This window comes from Rhipicephalus sanguineus, chromosome 9 (genome assembly GCF_013339695.2).
Source record: "Rhipicephalus sanguineus isolate Rsan-2018 chromosome 9, BIME_Rsan_1.4, whole genome shotgun sequence".
Classification (NCBI taxonomy): domain Eukaryota; kingdom Metazoa; phylum Arthropoda; class Arachnida; order Ixodida; family Ixodidae; genus Rhipicephalus; species Rhipicephalus sanguineus.
The window spans coordinates 31,193,581-31,213,782 of record NC_051184.2 but is presented as its reverse complement, the minus strand read 5'-3'; the positions used below and the strand labels follow the sequence as shown (position 1 = coordinate 31,213,782).

The following is a 20,202-nucleotide window of genomic DNA, read 5'->3' as shown; positions in this document are numbered from 1 at the left end:
GCGTATTCCTACAGTGTTTATTCACGAACTCAGAGTATTTCCATTTTGTTCGAATACAGTCGCATCCGCCATAAGACAATAATAGCATGTTACGTGATTCTATTAATCTTCTGTAGAAGTGTCGAGATGCGGACTGGTTGGTATACGGTCATTTTTACAGCACAAAAAGGACACTTGTCGTGTAGCTTCTCTCCTTTTGTCCCATCCTTTCTTGCGCTGTAAAAATGGATCTATTAATCTTCCCCCAGATGTACTTTATTTAATCACTACTTCAATTTTAAACATGTAGCGTCAAATTGTGCGCAAGAAATACTACAGTATACTTTCATAATTTGTATTTTGCAGGCCCTCATGACACTTTGCTAAAGTCAGTGCTAATGTAGCACAACTTGGGGTGCATATAAGGTCGATGCAGAGGCAATGGAGTTGTGAACGTATGAGACACGATGGGCCGCGGACATCTTTATGGTGCACTGTTTTGGCTTCTTTCAGCCCAAGCTTGATGTAATGGGGCTCACTTCTTAATCTATCCATCTTTGGCAGCACACAGTTTCAATGGCGAGCCATCCAACAGTTCATGTGAGGGAGTAGCCAGAAGGTGCCTTGAAGATCTTGGGCGCCATGCTTGTGGTGACACTTCTGAACCATGGAAGGTTTGCGACGTGGAAGCGGTGTGTCCCCCGGGTTCTTAACCTGTGCTTTGGCCTGTAGCGTGGTGTTGCTGATGTTTGCTTCGTACTTGTGGGTGCCCTGGCTCTTCTTTTGATCATGGCTTTGATGTGGCTGTACAAACTGGAAGCTGTAAAGAAAGCACATGGCACAGATAATCAGCATCTGCACGTCACCAAAACATCCATAACAACATTGCACAAAGAAAGAGGGCTCACGCATTCAGTACGTATATGAGCACATAATACTGTAAAACTGGAAGGTAGTACAACATGTGATTATCCTGACTTTCACATATACTATTTACACATCTGCAGCATTATATTTTTCATCTAGCTGGCATAGAAGATCACATTCGACATAGGACATGCATTGCATTTGTGCATAACCAAATAACCTTGAACGATAACAAAGTTTCACCTTCAGTCAGACGTTGTAGGAAATGCACAGTTGAACATAATTCACTGCCCATTCCTACAGTGACTACAGTTTTATTGGTTCACAGTCATTATTACATCATTGTGCGCCTGCATTTAGGCTAACTTGCACAGTTAGAGGAAATCACTGCCACATCAAACAATCGAAGGTTGCGAGGAACAATGTGCCTATATTTTTGTACACTGAATAGTAGGACACATTGATACATGCCAATGACATGACAACTCAAATTTGATACATGCCACATACACACATGGAACATATTTAACGTCCTAGGAAGATTTCCTGATGATCCACACAACACATTGCAGATAAAAGATGAATATGCAATAAACATACACCAGATGTCTAAATTGTGTGGTTGCTTGCATGCATGGCCATATAGGTAAGCGACAGGCCACCAAAGTGCAACTTCTTGAGAAAGTGATAGCCTAACTTCTGCAACTCCATCAGATGATAGCGCATGCCATCCAACATATACTTTCAAGTTTCATTACCTTCCTCCTTGTCCCGCCTGGCGTCTGGTGACACTTCATCAATGGACAGGATGTCCTCCTGTGCAAAATGCAACCGCAGGTAGGCTATGCCAATGCCCGTGACAGCCAGGTTTACAATGCAGGCAACAGTAAGGATGAGGACCATGAGCTTCTGGTTGCGCTTCTTGGCACTTAACTCCGGGACAAAGCCAGGGTCACCCGTTTCCACATCTGGGAAGGCCTGCCTTTGGAGACCACACCGGCAAAACCCTGCGCGACCAAGGTTTACACATATAATGGCACGCTACTGTGTATATGGGCCTAAATAATGTGAAACAAATGTGAAACATTACAGTGACCCTAAACAATCCCACTGTGTGAAAACATGTGAATCTGAACTACCTTATACACATCAATTGTTTTCATCACACCTTGAAATAAGCAGACTCTCGTTAAACAGAAGCTGAAGGGACCAGGAAAATGTCTTCCGTATAACAGGAGTTCCGTTTACCGAGAGATGAACAAGGGTACAGAATTCAAGTACAAAACCAATCATGTAAGAGACAGTTGTTCCATTTAAGCAGTAGTTCCGTTTAAGAGATTACCGTTTACTGAGAGCCTACTGTACATACAACAGAAGGAAGAAAATGTGCGTTTGCTTTAGGCTAACCAGTGAAGTAGACATTAGTGGACCCATGTACAAAGCATGTTAACATGCATTTTTCATCAGCTAGCCGTTACATGCCTTTCCCGGGCAGACTGGCTTACAATGATAAATGATGTTTATGTGTGTTCTCTCCCTTATTTTGTTATCCTTGTATTAGTTTAAGTGTGCAAAGCAAGTTTGCTGATCTGGAGTCCCACAAGACCCATGACTTAGCAACTTCACACAAAAATAAAACGATTAAATCACAGATACTTCTGTACACAATCAACCCTAATAAATTGTATCAACCCATTACTTCTCGTATGATTCGGCACTGCTCTTCTACATAGCATCAGCACAAAATGAAATGAAAACCTGTTATTATCAACAGAAAGGCATTAGTTTTCGTATATGCCATTTACGGGACATTGGCATGACAATTTATGCTGTAGCACGACAACAGTGTAACTTTGGCATGACAATGTATTTTCATTATTTCGGGCCCCAGCACACAGTATTGGGACTAAAACATGTTTCTTGAAACTGACCTTTTAAAACTGGCTCCAATGTAGCAATTGTGCATTGTGCTCATAAAAGTATTCACATATGAAAAGATCATGGCTATGGTTACACTTACGGTTATGCCACAGAATAACTGCACATCATCATGCAGGCACAGCAGTCCAGCCCTAGCTGCCGTAGATATAAATAGGCTGATAAGGACAGGTGTGGATCTACGTTCGTATTCCTTTTTATCAAGGAAGGAGTTCCTCTTTGATATATTGATCACTGATGATGATTGCACAGATGCTTGCAAGCAACCGTAGTAGGAAATTCATTCATGCAAAAATGAGTGTTCTGACACAGTAGCAGTTGGGAAAAAGTGCTCGATGAGCTTGTCACATGCCGTACACTGCCATTGGGACCACAAATTTCAAGAGTTGGAGTTAGGACATACGAACGTCTCCCTTAGATGTGGATGCAGATGGATGCAGATGATAAATATTGATCACAATCACAGACATGCAATACATTTCGAGATCCTGTGTACTGTTGCAATAGTATATGTGGACAAATAAAACAAAATAAAAACAATTCGAGTCCAACAACAAAAACTTTGGCAGCATTTATCTTTCTGCAAAAAACTCACAGGGTCTCTCATGCATTCGCCTAACACAACTTCGCCTTCTTCTTCTTTTTCTTCTCAGTTGATGTAATGATCCTCCCATGCCCCCCTCCAAAAGCTTTCTGTACCTGACGTACTTTTGCACTGCCTCCAGGATCGGAGGCATTGCAAACTTTCTGCACCTGACCTGGTTTTGCACTGCCTCCGTGATCGGCCCACTTTTGACAAAGCAATGAGATCATGTGATGACGTCATCATGTGATGTCATGATGACATCATATGGCAATCTCATTACGTGATGATGATGTTTTGCATCACTTGTGTTGACGCCGATGCCACGGGACGCCGACTCTGGCAATCCATTTTTGCATTCTATGAGGCATCTGAGGCTTTTGCCTTAATAAGCACTATTGTCAAGCACTCTTGAAATACACCCAGACCTCATTATAACAAAGCCACATATGCCACGAAAATAACTTCATTATATTCAAAAATTCGTAAGAAAAGTTTATTCATAACACTGTATCTATGACACTACTATTTTTCATTTACTTCGTTATAACCGATAATTCGTTATATCCATGATCATTATATCGAGGCTTGAGCGGAATGAGCAAATTTACACAACCTTTGCAGTTGTGTGACTGCTCTATTCCTATGATCAGAGCTACCTGTGGGCTATGATCTGGTCATGAAATTAAAATATTTCTTTTTTATGCCAACAAGGACTTCAATCGCGCCAGACTGAAATGAGAGGAAGGAGTTGATGGAGACTCGCTTTTAAAATGGACTCCCGGATTATCTTCGCTGACTGTCAGTGTTGAGGCCGCTTCAGTAGTGTTCAGTGACGAACCCAGCACCAGGCGACAGTCATCCTGCACAAAAACAGACAAGGCAAGGAATATATGCAAATAACTTGTAAATGCAGGTATCGAGACAAGCGACACCAAGAAAGATCAAAACTGTAAGCACAGATGGCAATTTCATAGCAGCATAGGTCATAGTTCAGCAAGAATTATGGCCTACGCATTTATACTTTAAAAATTTAATACTAGTGCCACGGTCACAAGTTTCCAATGCACTAAAAAACAGACAGACCGAGAAAATGAAAGGTAAGATCTAACTTAGCACATATTCACAAATCAAGATCATCATGAATCAATTAAGCTTCTCAGTTTTTTTTCTTTACAATAGTGAATAAACTTGAACCTGAGCTTGTGCGGGTATGCATATAAAAAATTTAACATTGCAGTATTCATGTAATATGCAGCCCTTCTTGCTACTTGTACAAAAATGCTCGGAATTTCCGAGTCAACAAAGTGCCCAAATAATGAACATAGGGCAGGTTGAGGCTCCATTGTCATATTTACACACACTGGACACACCGGTGTGCTACGATTTTGATGTGCTACTGCACAGAGGCTTTAAGGTTGATGTGAATGAAATAACAGCAATTAATGTCAATCTGAACAATTTGTGTATTGGGTATGCATTCCATAAGTGTAATACTCTGTGCATTGTCCTTTTTGTGTTTCACACTTGCTGAACCAAAATGCCCCGTAACCTAACGTCCCATATCACTAGCTTGTACTTACACCTATTTTGCTGCATTTGCCATTGTTCTAGGTGTTAACCTGCTTTGTCCTTAACTCTGTGTACTTGCCGTTGTTTTTTATGTTAACCTACCGTATTTACTCAAATGTAACACGCACGTTTTAACATATTTTTGCTACCTGAAGTCGACCCTCGCGTTACAATCAAATACCAAAATTCAAGTTGTCTAGAAGGTGCAGTGATGCACACAATTCTTTTATTTTCGTTTTATTTATTTTTTCTTGGAAAGTAAACCCTAGCGTTACCGTAGTGGTCACATTACAATCGAGTAAATGTGGCACTTTGTTCTTACCTTTGTATCTGACAACCCTTACACAACGCCTTTGCGAGGCCTGCAAGGTATATGCAAATAAATCATTAATAAACACACTCACTGCGAGGGCCACTGTTGGATCTTCAACTTCCATGTTCATGGCCGGTGAGGGGGCAGCGCAACAGCGCACTCTCCAAGGCCTACACCATTGTGGCTTGCAACACACAATGTTTGGAAGCAGACACCATGGCTGAGGAGGCCATTGTTATTATCCAATCTACATGTGGCTCATACCCACTATGAGAGGATTGACCGAATTGGCAGATTTGTTCCAATTTATAATAAAGAATGAAAATTTCAGGATTGTACTAGAATGGGTGCTATGGAAATGGAAAATTACCTATGTGACGGAATGATAGCAATAGTCATTTAAAAAATTCCCCAAGTCTTTTTATTGATTACCTTAGGTTACTTTCACCCCATTTCATTAGTTCTTTTTAATTTTATACCATTTCTTTATTTTGCCTCTAATGCTTTCTTCTTTATCTTGAATTCTTTGCTTTGATGAAAAACTTTTTTGTTTCACATTACCTTTATTTTCTCAATGCCTAATTGGTACATTTTCTATTACTGTATTTCCTATCACAAGTCCCCCCTACAGTCCTCAGACCATGGGACTCAAGTCGTAAATCAAATATTGTTGTGCTGCAGTATCGCTATATTTATGCTATTAATAATTTCTAATAAACAATACAGGAAGAACCAGTAAAAGCTTATTTAAAAGTGATACGATGAAACAGGAAATCTGTTTGAAATCTATAAGAAATTCCTTGACACAGTGCAAACATCCCCGATGCTGAATCTTACAGCAGAGGCTCAAAATGAAAGAGCAACGGTTATGTTATTGTAGGGAGAGGTGGTTCTAATACTCATCTTCTTGCAACAGAATGGCTGCCTTCATCTTGCTTTGTCCTTTTCATGATGGCAACATCTATCAAAAGTACGAAGTCCATTTGTTGCGAGCAAAATGTACAGCCCTACAACATTTCACCTGGCTTTAATGTTCTGGCTCCATTATTTCGGAGCAGACTGCCAGAAAAAAAAAAATAATGTGACCATTTTTTTATGTGTCAGTAATGGGGACAGTGTTAGAAGGAAAAGAAGATACGGTTTGCATTTCAGGACACGTCAATTTATGTATATCAATGTTTTTTGTATTCTAACAATTCTCTTATATTTCTCACGATATATCTCTTATTTTTGTATTGCTGGAATTTGCGTACGAAACATTCGTGAAAATATTGTCTTTACTATCTACGTCTTACTCTCCGCATTGCCAAATTTGGTTTTTTTTGCTCTTGCTCGCTTCATAACTTTGTTTACACATTCCTTTTCTTTAATTTTATGATTTTTCCTCTATAGTTATTTCGTGCACATGGTGGCAACCCAATAATAGCTTAAAGGAACCCTCACAGCCAAGTTTTTGTTTATGCCTTTTATACTTTAATCTGTAGGTTTGTGTCTGATAATCCCGAAATTGAATCACAAATGCTGCAACGTCGTTAATTGTGACAAATTTCAGCATCATTTCAAAACACCTGCCTAAAATTATGAGAAATTAGTGCCACACTGCGGGGGTGTGCCATAGGGTCATGTGCAATCAAGTTTTGGTGATGTTGAAAGCGCACTTTTTGAATCGAGGCTCCACATGCAGTAAAGAATGAAATGACGTGGGTGCTTCAGTATAAGTTAGGATGTGATGCTGCAGGTACATTCTGCCGAAATTTGTGTCTGCATTGAAATGACACGTGACACACCCGCCTGCCAAGCACCCTGCAATGTCAAGAGTTCCCCTCTGGAAAAAAGAAAAAAAGAGAAAATATTGGAGCCCTTCCCCTGTCAGGAAAATGGCTGGCCTTGAGAGCAGCTCATCAACAGAGCGAGGGGGACGAGGAACAATAGGGCACTAACTTGACTGCGACGTCGACAATACTCGCTTCACTCGTTCAACGCTCCCTATCCATTTCATGCTAGTAGTGATGTTGCAAGGTGCTGCCAACTCAGATGAGCACTCATGGTTACATTAAAACGAAATGAAAATATCTTAAAGGCAACGTTCGCCACTAATAACTGGTCAGAAGTCACCACATATACAGGAGAGTCAAACAACACAAACATACTGAGGCTTCAATTTTGGCGTTGGGGGTTCCTTAAAGGATGTTTCTTGCAACGGCAACGCATAGTACTACCACAAGAGTCGAGTCATAACAACGCAAGTCGGTTGGAACTGCGCGCAAAAGTTTTTTGTGAAGAGAGTTGAAGGCACCCGTATAACTACATAAAAATGAAATGAGTGGCACAATCTCGGAAGAGAACATTTACAATAAATAGCTGCCTTTTGTGACCAACAAAAAGAACGCGATAGGAGAACGTTCCATGCAACTTGACGAAAAAAGCAAGCATGACACTTGCCCTGCTAATAAAATTTATTCTCAAAGTGCTTAAATTCTTTAAACGTCCACAATGTTTTTGCACTTAAATGGCAATTATGCATGTGAGAATAGTGAACTAAAGTTGGGTAACGGAAAGTAAACTTGAAGGATGAGGCAAAAGTCCATTACTTTGTTGGTGATATGCACTTCACCTTTATTTTTATCAAAAAGTAGAATATACATCTTCCATCATGATGTAAAATGACTCGTAGAATGAAGCCCTCACCGAGCTCAACGCCACAAAAGCTCTGCACAGACCTGCGCAGTTCGGAGTTATATTAACGTTCTATAGGAAAAAAGCCAAAGTATAGTATAGAGAGGCCTTCAAAAATGCTTTGCCTTAATGCCCCATAAAAAAATACCACATTATCATTCAACGAACGAGGAATAAATCGTAACTAGAGGCCAGCTTTACAGCCCAGAAATAACATCTACATACTAAGTAGCATTTTCATCCATGTAGCTAACGCTGTTCAATTTGTCATGTGGTACAATCAAAGTGTTCATGGTAAGAATACCAGAAAGAAATGTGGCACAAGTGCGTGTGTGTGTGTGTGTGTGTGTGTGTGTGTGCCACCATTTCTGCTGAGTCAGCGTGCCAATGGCAACAGCCGTTCTGGTCACCAGTAGCGTTGGTACATTACGTTACGGACTCTGTAAGTTAGGTGAAAACTTTCATATCAGTGGCATCACAGTAAGTGGAAGTTTCACTCATTCTAAGGATATCCAAAGTGACATTTTTCGCTGATTATTTAAACCGAAATAGAGAGGAGAAAATAGTGTTTTCACTGGTACACTTTCGGGAAGCAAAACAGCAAACACTTCTAAAGAAACAATGTGAGTTTAGCTGTGACACAGCAGAATTACACAAGACTTAAGTAGACCTAATCAACTTTCACAATGAATGCTCAACAAGAGCGGGCAACATTGCTATAACATTGGAGAAGGACGCTGAAGGGTTTTTTCTTTCTTTTGGGGCGGGGGGGAGAGAGAGGAGGAGGTATTGTCAAACTAATGCTTTCCATGACTGGTCCATCTTCATGACTGGTTCCATGGCTGGTTCCTTTACTGGCCAGGATTCATCTGGTTTCTGTTTGTTTTATATGATATATCGTCTCACCTTGAAATAAATTTCAGTTGGAGGTTAGTGCGTGTTTGCGTCTTTTTTTTTCCTTCATTCGAATGTTTTGCGCTTAATGGTTGTCAAGTATCGGGTACCAACTAGCTCGAACTCACATGCTGTTAAGTTCCATGACGGCTCACAAAGACACCTGTCTGTGTATTTGCAATTATTGGCCGGCTGCGGCTTGAAGCCGGCTGCGTTTCCTCGTAGATTTGGGCATCTTTCGAAGGAGTGAAAGGAAATTCGTGAAATCCAGGACAGTGCCTCTCCTTCCTCTCATATTATGATATGACAGTCCCGAAGCAGAATGTTTATCATCACTTGATATTAAAAGGGAAATGATGCGATGACACCTAGGTTTGTACGTGGAAGTTAAAGAATGAGTAGGTGGATAGCGGATGTGATGACCAACGATGCTAGTCCTTCTTTGGTCTCGACGCTCCCATTCTGGCGTTGAAGTTCATTCCCGCAAAGAGCACCACAGACGTGACACCGCACAACACCTCCAGGAGGACGAAGACGGCACCCCAGTTGTAACGGTTGGCGACAATGCTGAACGGAAGTCCGGAAATGACAGCGCCAACTGCAGACAAACGTAAAAAAGTCACAGTTACGCTTTTGACCTGATGAAACTGATGGCACTGAAAACCGATGTTTACTGTACCTGTTTTCTTTAGTGCAACGGAAAGCTTATCGGTCAGTGTTTAATCACTGAGTACGAAAGTAGGGAAATTGTCCGAGCGGCTCGTTCTCTGTGTTATGCACAACTAATGAAACTGACGGTCGGTTTCATTAGTTGCACATAATCATTCAGTAGACACTCTGACCATGGAAAACACTGTGAAACATTTTTATAAGAATTATTTTATCTGCAGCATCAACAAAGTCGTACATGCAAAATATGCTGTAAACAGTGGTAGGCGAGTGCGATAGCGGTTCGTGTTGGTGTGCTGCCGTTCAAGGCAATTCCGTGCATTCACCGTGCCAGGGGTCTCAAACTCAGCTAGTGGGCCGCAGTCACGAAATTTAATAATAATAATATCTGGGGTTTAACGTCCCAAAACCACCATATGATTATGAGAGACGCCGTAGTGGAGGGCTCCGGAAATTTCGACCACCTGGGGTTCTTTAACGTGCACCTAAATCTAAGTACACGGGCCTCAAACATTTTCGCCTCCATCGAAAATGCAGCCGCCGCGGCCGGGATTTGATCCCGCGACCTTCGGGTCAGCAGTCGAGCGCCATAACCACTAGACCACCGTGGCGGGGCAGTCACGAAATTTAGTCACGCTAGGGCCGGGACAGTAAAGAACGTTGGAGCGGGGGAGGGGTGTTTGAACGAAACTTCAGCTAATGTTGCCATCTGAAAGAAGACGTCCCTTCCCAACCTGATATACTATAGCGTAATACAACCACCTCTGCTGCCAGTCTGAGCATAGAAGAGGTAGTGGTGACACCCAAAAAAGCGCTTTGTAATAAAACTGCCTGATTAATGTAGCATTTAGTATAGATATAACATTCGGTATGGAGGAAAACAGTGGAGAAACCACTCACTGCTTGCTGCAAGTGCAACAATGGCATGTGATGTTCCAGACAGGTGGGCTGGTGCGGACTCTGAAGCAGCAACACCAAAAATGGCAATGGGTCCATAGAGGCAGGCACCTAGAACAAGGCCAATGCCGGATATCCACAGCTGCAAAAGCAAATGACAAGATTGGAGACTGCTTCAGATACAGGTGGTTATAAATTATGCCTTGTGTAAGTGTGCCTGCATTGATGCATACTGAAACTAAACATTTTGTAAACTGGCATCTCTTGTTGGTATGCATAAACGACAGTTCCATCCCCAGCGCCGCCCTACTGCTGAAGCCTTGAAGCAGACTTTGCTCACGGAAAGAGCCGTGTGCTGAGGAGTACTTGGCATGCACATAGTACCTCCTCGTCCCCCCCCCCCCTGAATTTCTTTCTTTCTTTTTTTCAGTGCTAGCCAGCTAAGTAAAAAAAACATAATGAAGCTGAGCCAAGGAACAAATCAGACGTATCTGGCAGTTCTGTTACAATCTGCTGCAATGAACATCACGAGAACCTTGTGCACAATTATATCTAAAGTCATCAGGAGTGTTGCAAGGGCAAAAAAAAAAAAAAACTTTCTTTAACTGTATTCTCAGAGAAACATGCCTTTAAATCAATAGGCAGCCTGCTCTACACAATGTAAAGGTTTTAGAAACAAATTCTTCAAAACACGTAAACAAATTAAAATCATAAAAACCTGTGGTCACCTTCAATGTGCAAGGCAGTAACACAATGCACAGAGATTCAAATAAATGTTTTGGAAGTTCAAAGGTCGGGTACCCCACTCCCTGGTTATACTTGCCCATATTCACCAATAGTATTTACCTACATTTGTTAATTACACGAGTCTTTTGAGGCTCTTTCAAAACTTTGCAACATCGTTGCTAAAAGAAAACGTATCGACTTACCTCTGAGGACTCCTTTCCTACATTGAAGCACAACAGGTGAAAACAGCCAGCTGCCCCAGCCATGAAGAGTACTGCAACAGGTATCCTAGGGTTCGCATTACTTTTGCTGCCCTGGAAAAGGACAACAGAAACACAAGAAGACATCTAAGTTCAGGAGTAGCACAACTGTGCTCTCAAAACCTGGAAAGTTAAAAACAATGTGCTTTGTAGTACCACTCAAACATGCTGGAGGTACCGCCAGCCCATTTTTAATTTATAATACATATTTCAGCTGGCTTTGTCCCACTTATCTTGAATAAGAGGCCAAAAAGTAGTCATTGCCTGAGGAACAATGTAAGCAGGGTGGTCAGTACGTGATTTCATGTAACCTTAATAAAATCCTATAGGAAAGAACATGCTTCAATTTATCAAGTGCTTGTTTCCATTACTGTTGTCACCATGGGCATCTAAAGGAGGGGGGTGCAAGGAGGGGCGGCTGCCCCCAACCCCTGCAATTTTGGATATTTTTTACGCAGAAGCAATAAGCTACATAGCTTAATCAGCACACTGAGATCCCATACATCCATGGGAAATGAGACCTTCACGTTTGCCAGCCAACATGGCATAATGACTAATCTTGCCAGTCATGCCACGACCGTGAAAGAAAGGCTGTCTGTGCTGGATGACACCCCCCCCCCCCCCAGGCCACGGGTGCCCCCCTCCCCACCCCCCATCTCGCAAAAAGTTCTGCGCATGCTCTCGGTTGTCACATGCTGCCATCAACTGCTCTTACAAGAATATGACACGGCTGAAGTTTGCTGTCACTAAATTCGGAATGAATTTCGTTCCGAATTCAGTGACATAGCAACTTTACAGCCTTGTTGGTGTAGAGAACATTTTCTTATTGATAGTATCCTCATGATATGTCACAAACAGATTAGTGAGGATGACACTTGAAACTAGCGTTGCCTCAATATCCTCTGTTCTGCAAGTTATGTTACCCAAGTGAAAGAGAGCATAACACACAAAAAAAGGACACACGTTCTGCAAGCAAAAATGACTGGCTCCACTGTAAGCGTTGTGTTTTATTTAGCTGATCATGTATGCTGGCAGGAGCTCACCTTTTTGACATGCCAGTGCAGAAACCAGTCAGTGAGGTAGCCTGCCAGAATGCCTCCAAAGAACCCACCAGACTCGATGCTGCTTGTCAGGGCACTGCCTAGAAGAGCAGAGGAAAACACCAGGCAGGATGCAATTTGTGAAAAATGTAAACCTGACAACAATGTTAGAAGACCAGAAAAGGCGACATGGGACGACACTAATTCAGCCTTCTCTACTTAAAATATCTTCCATAATGCAGAGAGTCATGTATGCTTTAACTATCAGAAAGCAACTGCTCACAGTCGCAAAACAAAATGCTAGAAGATGCAAAATAGCACCAGTCCCGTCCTCTCTGTCTGTCCGTGTGTTGCTTTGCGCTACAAATTTTTTTCCTTCAGATGCAAAAAGGGCTTTTCGCCTTTTTGAAAATGCACGTGTCACAATCTTTGCGGGACGGCTGACTAGAAACTGTGGAGGCGCTTACGCACAGAGGTTGTGGGCCTCCATCCTCATTAGCCTACTCAAGTGTAACGTAGCAGTCAGAGCACATGATCTTAAGCCGATCTGCCCAACCTTAGCATGCCCCCTATTAAATCTACAGTTTCGTGCTGGCACGTAGTCATGGGTAGGTAAGCCGTCATGTCCAAGCCAATCAGAATGTACTGAGGCTATCAGCTGCTTGCATCACTTCCACAAGTGTGTGGAAGCTTATACATTTCGCGGCACATAATTTTTTCTAGCCCCCAACACTATGCAACAATGATGACAACATCTGTATGTAGAACCTGCATACTGCGAGTATCTGAAGTCTTCCATCACAGAGAGCTGGCCCCAGTCCACTTTTTACAAAACTTATTCCTTTTGAACTGTAGAAGTGTTGAGATGCAGGCTAGTTTTAACTGTCCAAAGGAGGACGAGACAAAGGAAAAGAAGCTACAGGATGGTTCAGAGCTTAACCTGTAGCTTCTATTCCTTCGCTTTGTCTTCTTTCTTTTTTTTTTTTGCACTGTTAAAATGAACTTATTCTTCTTTTTTTTTTTCCATCGTCCTTACACTAACTAGCCCATACAAACTACCTTACACACTGGCTATGCAACAATGTTCGAGATGACGACAACAGCAACAATAACAAACACGCCTGCACGTACCTGCGTACTGCGAGTGTCCAAGGTCTTCCATCACGTAGAGCTGGCCCCAGTCGACAGCACTTGTCTTAGCACAGAATACGATCAGGTAGCTGAATGACACGAGCCACAGGAACGGACTGGCAACCAGGTCCCAAACGGTTGCTGAGCTACGGTCATCGGCCGCCGGCGTCTGGGGCCCTCCTGCATGCTCGGGTGAGCGACTAAAATGCGAAATTCCCGACGACTAGGCTGTCACCGCCCCATGTTGTGAGGCTCACCTTTGCTCGCTGCGTCCTTCTTAGCTGTGGCTGTCTTCTTGCCAGCCACGTCCTGCGCTTCTAGACCAACGTCGGTCGGGGAGTTGACCAGTGTAAGCAAGGCGACAGCCCCCATGGCGATTGACAAGGTTCCTGATGAAACAAAAACAGCAAAAGACAGATATCAAGCCTGCCCGGACTATACAAGAGGGCAAAAGATTCCTCAAATGCAAGCAATAGCCCTTAATATTGCTTCTCACATGTTATGGAGCACATAAGCTTTACTTTACTGCATTGTATGAATAACCGTATTGAGCTGTCATGTAGAAGTTATTGCATCCCTGAAACTGGCCGAGAATACCGCCCCAGCACTACAAGCTAACAAAAAGCACGTATTTTGGGCGTCTTTCTGCCGCACAACAATAATTGTCACCCGACTTGCTTGTGTTTCCTTTCTCAAAAACTGTGCGCTTGCTACTTTCCTATAAATAATGCTAGGTCATGCTGACATCACACATGCCATTCGTGACAGATAAGTACCATGTGAGGGGCAATAACACAAGGAAAGCATGTGAGATAGATGACAATCATTATGTTATTATGTGACAAAAAGACACCCCAAATATGACCCCCCCCCCTGTTTTTAGTGTAGGATGCAATCCAAAACAAGTTAAACATATACGGGGGGGGGGGGGGGGCATATTTACATATAAGAAAGAACGCCACTGCATGTGGCAACAGTGAAATCTCTAGTTCAAAATAAAAGGTCACGCCACACTTTACTTACCAGCTATTGTCAGGCTAAAGCGCCAGCCATAGTTCAAGATGAGGAATGCAGACAGAAACGGAGCCACTCCACCCGATATGTTTGCAGATGCTGAGAGGACACTCCACCAAGTGCCAAACTGGGATGGTGAGAACCACTGTGGAAAAGATGGCACTTAAGAGCCTTATTAAACGTGCACACTTGTCGTTTAATGTTTCTTAAATGACAAGTGGGCCCCAGAAAGGCCCACTTGTCGAAATGGGCCCTTGAAAGGCCGTTCCTCCAGCTTTCACTGCGATTGTGCTGCGTGTTCCACACAGATGTGGCTTTTTTTTTGCCATCAGCGCCTATCGTTAAAGAAAAGCTGTGTTCTTGTTGCTACACATTTTCCTGGGCACTGAAGCTAAACTGACACCCTTTGCTGTTTGAATGGGAGCCCACCTTCCTAAGGATCTTGGCGCATGATGGCCAGCCACAACCTTGGGCCAGTCCGTTGAGGAACCAGAATCCACAAAAAAGCGGCACAGAGTTGGGCGAAGTACCGAACAGCAATGTGGCCACACCGCTGACGAGGAGGCCACAGGTGAACAGCAGGCGGGCACTGAGGCGGTCAGAGAGCACACCGCCCATGAACTTGCTGCCGGCATAGGCCAAATTCTGGCTGCTGATGATCATGCCTGCGATGAAGTGGGAAAAATGTCACTAGGGCTTGTGTATACTCACAGGCAAAACATTTTAGTGCTGGTTTGAAATGACTTAGTCGCAGTGCTACAATACACGAAAGAAGGGGAACTTAAGAACTTGTTTTTCTTTGCGAGCCATCAAATTCCCCTTCTTTCGTTCATTCATAGTGAGGGTCTTGTTCTGGCAGATTTGGTGCCTTCAGGTAGTATGCAAGGGCTTATTGGTCAGCTGCCAGCTCATAAAAGGATCACGTGCTACGTGACGGCAGCTGGCAAAAAAGAGCTGGCACACTCGCCATCATGGCTACGAGCGGCGCTGACTAACACTCCCATATTTGCATGCACAGAAATACCAGGATAAAGTGGACAAGAGGATGACTGTCGCTGTAGCACTTGAAGCATTATCCAAAGGTTGCAGGTTCGGTCCCTGCCAGTGGCAAGTTGTCTTTTCGTACATTTTAATTTCTTCCAATTTACATCATAACTACTACAAAACAGTTAAAAGACTGCAAAAATAATGTCCCTTATACCTTGGCTTCACTCTCTGCTGGTTTTCATTAAGCTACAATAGGGCACACAACAAGCCCCATAGCCTTCTAGCAGTAGCTGCTATGTGAAAATTCTGACTGGAATCATGGAAGTACCAAAGTAGCCTACAACAGGGCAAAGGGAAAAATGCATATACAGACAGCTAGGTAATCCCTGGCTTGTGTGTCTTGCATCTTGCTTTGTATTGTATATGAGTGCTTAGGCTGAGTGCTAAGTGGCTATACAGGCATTGTTGTGTTTCTAGTAATAATCCTCATTGTAGGGCAATACTTATAGTACAACAAAAAAAAATGCACAAACTGATTGTTCAGAGGCTTCAACACTCTAAACCTGCCTTTTGTCTTAGCAAACCTTGTAAAGGAATGCTCTGGATTGATTTTGACCATCCGGAATTCTTTCATAGTCGAAATACATCTCTACTTTTTTCTTGCATGTCGCTACAATGCTACGATAAAAATCAAGGTCATAGCTCGTTCAGCTTGATAAAATAATATGACAGCCATTGTAAATGACAATGATGTGCCATAACCGAAATTAAAGGGATAGTAAAAAGAAAGTTAAATTATGATGAGCTGGAAAGTTATACTTCTGTAAAACAAAAAATTTCAGTCTCTCCACAATCATCCTGTTGGTGATACTTTATGCATGAATGAACGATGAATGGAGATGGCACCTTGAAGTTTTCGCACCATCTTTAAAAGATGTAACAAATTTCCGTAGCATCTTCTCAGTCCTTCTAAGTGTTCACCAAGAAAGAATTACAGTGTGTTCGAAACAATGCAATGGTTTCACCAAGCAAGCTACATAAACACTTCCGCACAAAAATATCTCATATAATTGAAAATGCTTTAATATCTGTGGTGTCACACTGACATGTCAAGGCAGCAGCTTGTTCATGAAATTCGAGAAACAGAAGTTCAGAATCTGTTACTTTTTTCACTAGTTAAAAGGTGTCTGTACTATTAAAGGAGTACTGACACGATTTTGAGGCGTTGCAAAAGGCACATTTTTTGTTTCCTTCGTATGCAGTGTTGACACTCTCCACACGTGGGAGTGAGGCAACATGTATAAGATGTCTTACTTTTGACTTTAAAGTTTTTATCGGCCATCATCTACAAGCCAGCCCTACTGCAATGAACATTATCACGATGAGTCAGCACAGTTCACTGTGCTTCCGAACTCTGCATCCTGCATGCGGCCGAAATAGCAGAAATCGCTGTACGACAATTCACTCATCGTTGTTTACGTGCACCGCATGCGACTGACAGCAGGTGACTGACCTGCTTCTAGCACGTCGCGAGTTGCCGTCTCCCCGTGACGTCAGACTGTGTTTACATGTTAGTGTGAAACTGCCCTCTCCATATCGAAACGGGAGTGTTTCTTTAAGGCAGTGGTATGAAAAATACATTCAATGCATTCCCAGGCACCACGATACTCCTTTTAGGGTTCTCGACACCAGTGTGTTTTTATTTAGAGCAACAATCCAAAAATATTTAAAATTCATGTCAGTACTCGTTTAAATGAAAGCCAATAAAATTCTGAAGAATTCTTCAGCAGTCTGAACTGAACTACTGCTGCTTTTTAGTGCCCCATTAAATGGCGTTCTATTGCAAAGGCCAATCTAAAACCCAGACACACCGCATCATTTTATGAAAAAAGTACATTTCATTGGCACAATAGCTTTTCTATAGTTTTTTTTTTTATTGCAGCCTGCGATAGACATTTTTAAAGGAGTAAGTCGATGCATTAAAATTTTCAAGGAAACAGTGTGAAAAGAAAGGTGTGCAAAAGAATAGCACCTGTCCAGTGTTACTCTCTAATTGATGTCTCACAATTTTGCATGGCTTTCTTTAAGCATGCTAGTTGCAATGAATGATAGTCTCGTGCTGATGCCTCAACCTGCTTTGTGTGTTCTGTGATCACCTAAAACACAAGATTTCGCAGGTTTTTCTTAATATCAGTGACGGCAGTACAATCTTTCTCGATTTAGCATTATATAATGTTCGTGAAAACTGGTGGACCAAAATGAACAAGTCACTGACACATAGTTGGTGCATGAATTTCACATCAGTCTGCAAAACAAAACAAAAAAAAATCTGGTTATTAGGCAGTTTTAGAATAGCGTACGCAAAGCTTTGCGTTGGCTTTTCGCGCAACTGCGCATGCGTCGTACGCTAACCGCTTGCGGGCTCCCGTTAAGTGACGGAAATAGCGGGCCGCAAACGCTAACGCTAACTTAGCGTACGCTATTCTAAAACTGCCTATTATCTCGGCTTTCATTTTAAGATAGATAAAAGGTACCATCTAACAGAGTGGAAAGGGAATCACAGGAAGGTAAAATTTTTTTTCTTCACGGATAGATATTCTTTTCTATGCAAACATTTGGATGACCACTTTATTTCGTCTTATGATCAGACACCTGAAGGAAGTTGGAAATTTACAATGGACTGCTGCAGTGAGCTAAGCTGCAGGCGCTGCTTAATCAGCAGCCTCCTGACAATAAGAAGGGGCAATGCCACTAAGATGAGCGTACAAGACAGCGCTAGCCGAAGAACAGCCGTAAAGGTGTAAAGAAGTTAAGAAATGGGGCACACGCCACTCTGGGAACAACGCCTGACAGCTTTCCTTATCTCCCAAGTTGGCGCGGTGATAGCGCGCAGCTCATCATGGGCAAACCTCTCAACATGAGGTCGGAATGGCAAGGGGAGATGAGAAAGTGGACGGCACTTACAAAAACCTTTCTCTTCGAAGGAGGCAGCGTGGTAGTCCACAACACGGTCAAAAGGTCATTTTATCTCTCGGCGAAGATATGGAAAGAGGCCAGGAAACACAATTCACACGCACGATTGCTGTTTGTCTCTTTCGACGGGATATCCATTCTGAGATATCTTGCGTCTGGTCCAGCATATTTTCACGTGCACAATGTTGTTTTGGCATTACACGAAAGCTCTCTCAACAGCTGATTTTGTCCCCTTTTCAGATTGTGGGGGGCCTCGAGTATCCTTGTTGTGGCATCATGTGCTGTTGCATCAAAGAAGTAAAATTGATTCTTAAGAATGAATTATTTAAGTGTGCAGTTAAGCAGAGCAGCGATTTGTAGTAATTAGACATAGATAATTGGATTTTCCGTCCTTAATTTCTACATGTGCGCAAGTTCGTAGGTATGAGGGCTGTCTTTCTCCCTTGTAGAATACTTTCCTGGCTTGCTTTTCTCTCATGGATAACCACAGACACCACTTGACATAACTGCTCGCGGACGCAGCAACGACATACCGCTAATTCTAGATGTAAGCTGAGCTCGCGAACTTTTTGCCACAGCTGTAATACCGTTCAGAAAACGCTTGAGCCGATTGCAGAAGTGTAGTCTAACGTTGCCAAGACCCTACCGCCCTGCTAATAGTCCAGCAGCTTGAATGCGCTTTACGATCCTCCGATATCTTATGACACCTCGGCTATATGCCAGGCAAAATCACGATCTCGTCATCAATACTCCCCTAGCAGCTGTTCTCGAGCGCCTCTGAATCGGCGCGCATAAAATGTTTATATTGTGATGACCTTCATGCCAGTGACGCCACATACGTGCAGCAATTATCCAACCCAACGAATATGAGCACGGAAAACGGAAACGTCGTGGCAAGCGGATGAAGTGTTAAAGTTCAAGGCCCTCGATCGTTAAGATGACATCCGGCTGTCAGAAAAGCATCGATCCGCAACAGTTTGAAGTGTGCACAATGACAGATGGACCTTAGAATAACAGAGAGCATGAACTAGTTGGTACGTAGTCGTGTTGAAAGACAGGGCATGCAAACACGGACACAAGACTCGAGAGAAGTCAAGACACCACAAACGCCGGCGTTTGGGGTGTCTCAATTGACTTCTCTCTTGTGTCCGTGTTTGCGCGCCCTGTCTTTTAACATGGACAAGTAGACCCATCGGGAAGCCAGCTGGCGCGTCACGTTAACTTACCTGCCTGCTCCTTGGTCAAACCCTCTTCCATCAACTCAGGAAGCGCGAAAGAAACGCATTTTCGGTTGTACGCGTAGAAGGCGTAGCCGAAAAACATGGTCGTGAAGATGGACAACTGGTAACTCTTGAGATCCATGGCGCGGTGATGTTTGTGACGGTGTTGTCGCGTCCTTGACCGCCCTTCGGACTGTTTCCGCGGCTCCTGTCGTTTCGTAAGCTCAGCATCAGCGCCAGAGCCCACCGCCGCCGGCCAACGCACGACGGACACACGTGCGATCGCCGGCAGCGGCTGCCTGTTGCGGCCGTCGAACGCTTCCACAGGTTCGCCGACGCCCTGCCGGCACCTGACGGCGGCTGCGCGACTTTTGCGGGCGCCCTCGTGGAACGCGAAACCGAAAGCGACAAAAATTGCATGCCCTCCGAGACTACCGTTAGCGTAGAATCTCGCACTCTGAAA

At 43.1% G+C, this 20,202-nt stretch overlaps 2 protein-coding genes across 2 annotated transcripts; both read right to left on the bottom strand.

Annotated features, from left to right (window-relative positions):
* Positions 1–335: 335 nt before the first annotated feature.
* Positions 336–3,391, bottom strand: LOC119405427 (uncharacterized). The gene is made up of 3 exons (XM_049419401.1): positions 3,380–3,391; positions 1,605–1,887; positions 336–799 (listed from the first exon to the last, which is right to left on the bottom strand). Exons 1-3 carry the CDS (start codon positions 3,389–3,391, stop codon positions 576–578), a joined length of 519 nt encoding a protein of 172 aa, XP_049275358.1. The 3' UTR covers positions 336–575.
* Positions 3,392–7,843: 4,452 nt separating this feature from the next.
* On the bottom strand, positions 7,844–20,064 carry LOC119404909 (glucose-6-phosphate exchanger SLC37A4). The gene is made up of 9 exons (XM_037671601.2): positions 19,746–20,064; positions 14,989–15,224; positions 14,569–14,704; positions 13,803–13,934; positions 13,546–13,725; positions 12,418–12,515; positions 11,318–11,428; positions 10,392–10,530; positions 7,844–9,420 (listed from the first exon to the last, which is right to left on the bottom strand). The coding sequence occupies exons 1-9, from the start codon at positions 19,879–19,881 to the stop codon at positions 9,254–9,256; spliced, it is 1,335 nt and encodes a 444-aa protein (XP_037527529.1). The 5' UTR covers positions 19,882–20,064; the 3' UTR covers positions 7,844–9,253.
* Positions 20,065–20,202: the final 138 nt, after the last annotated feature.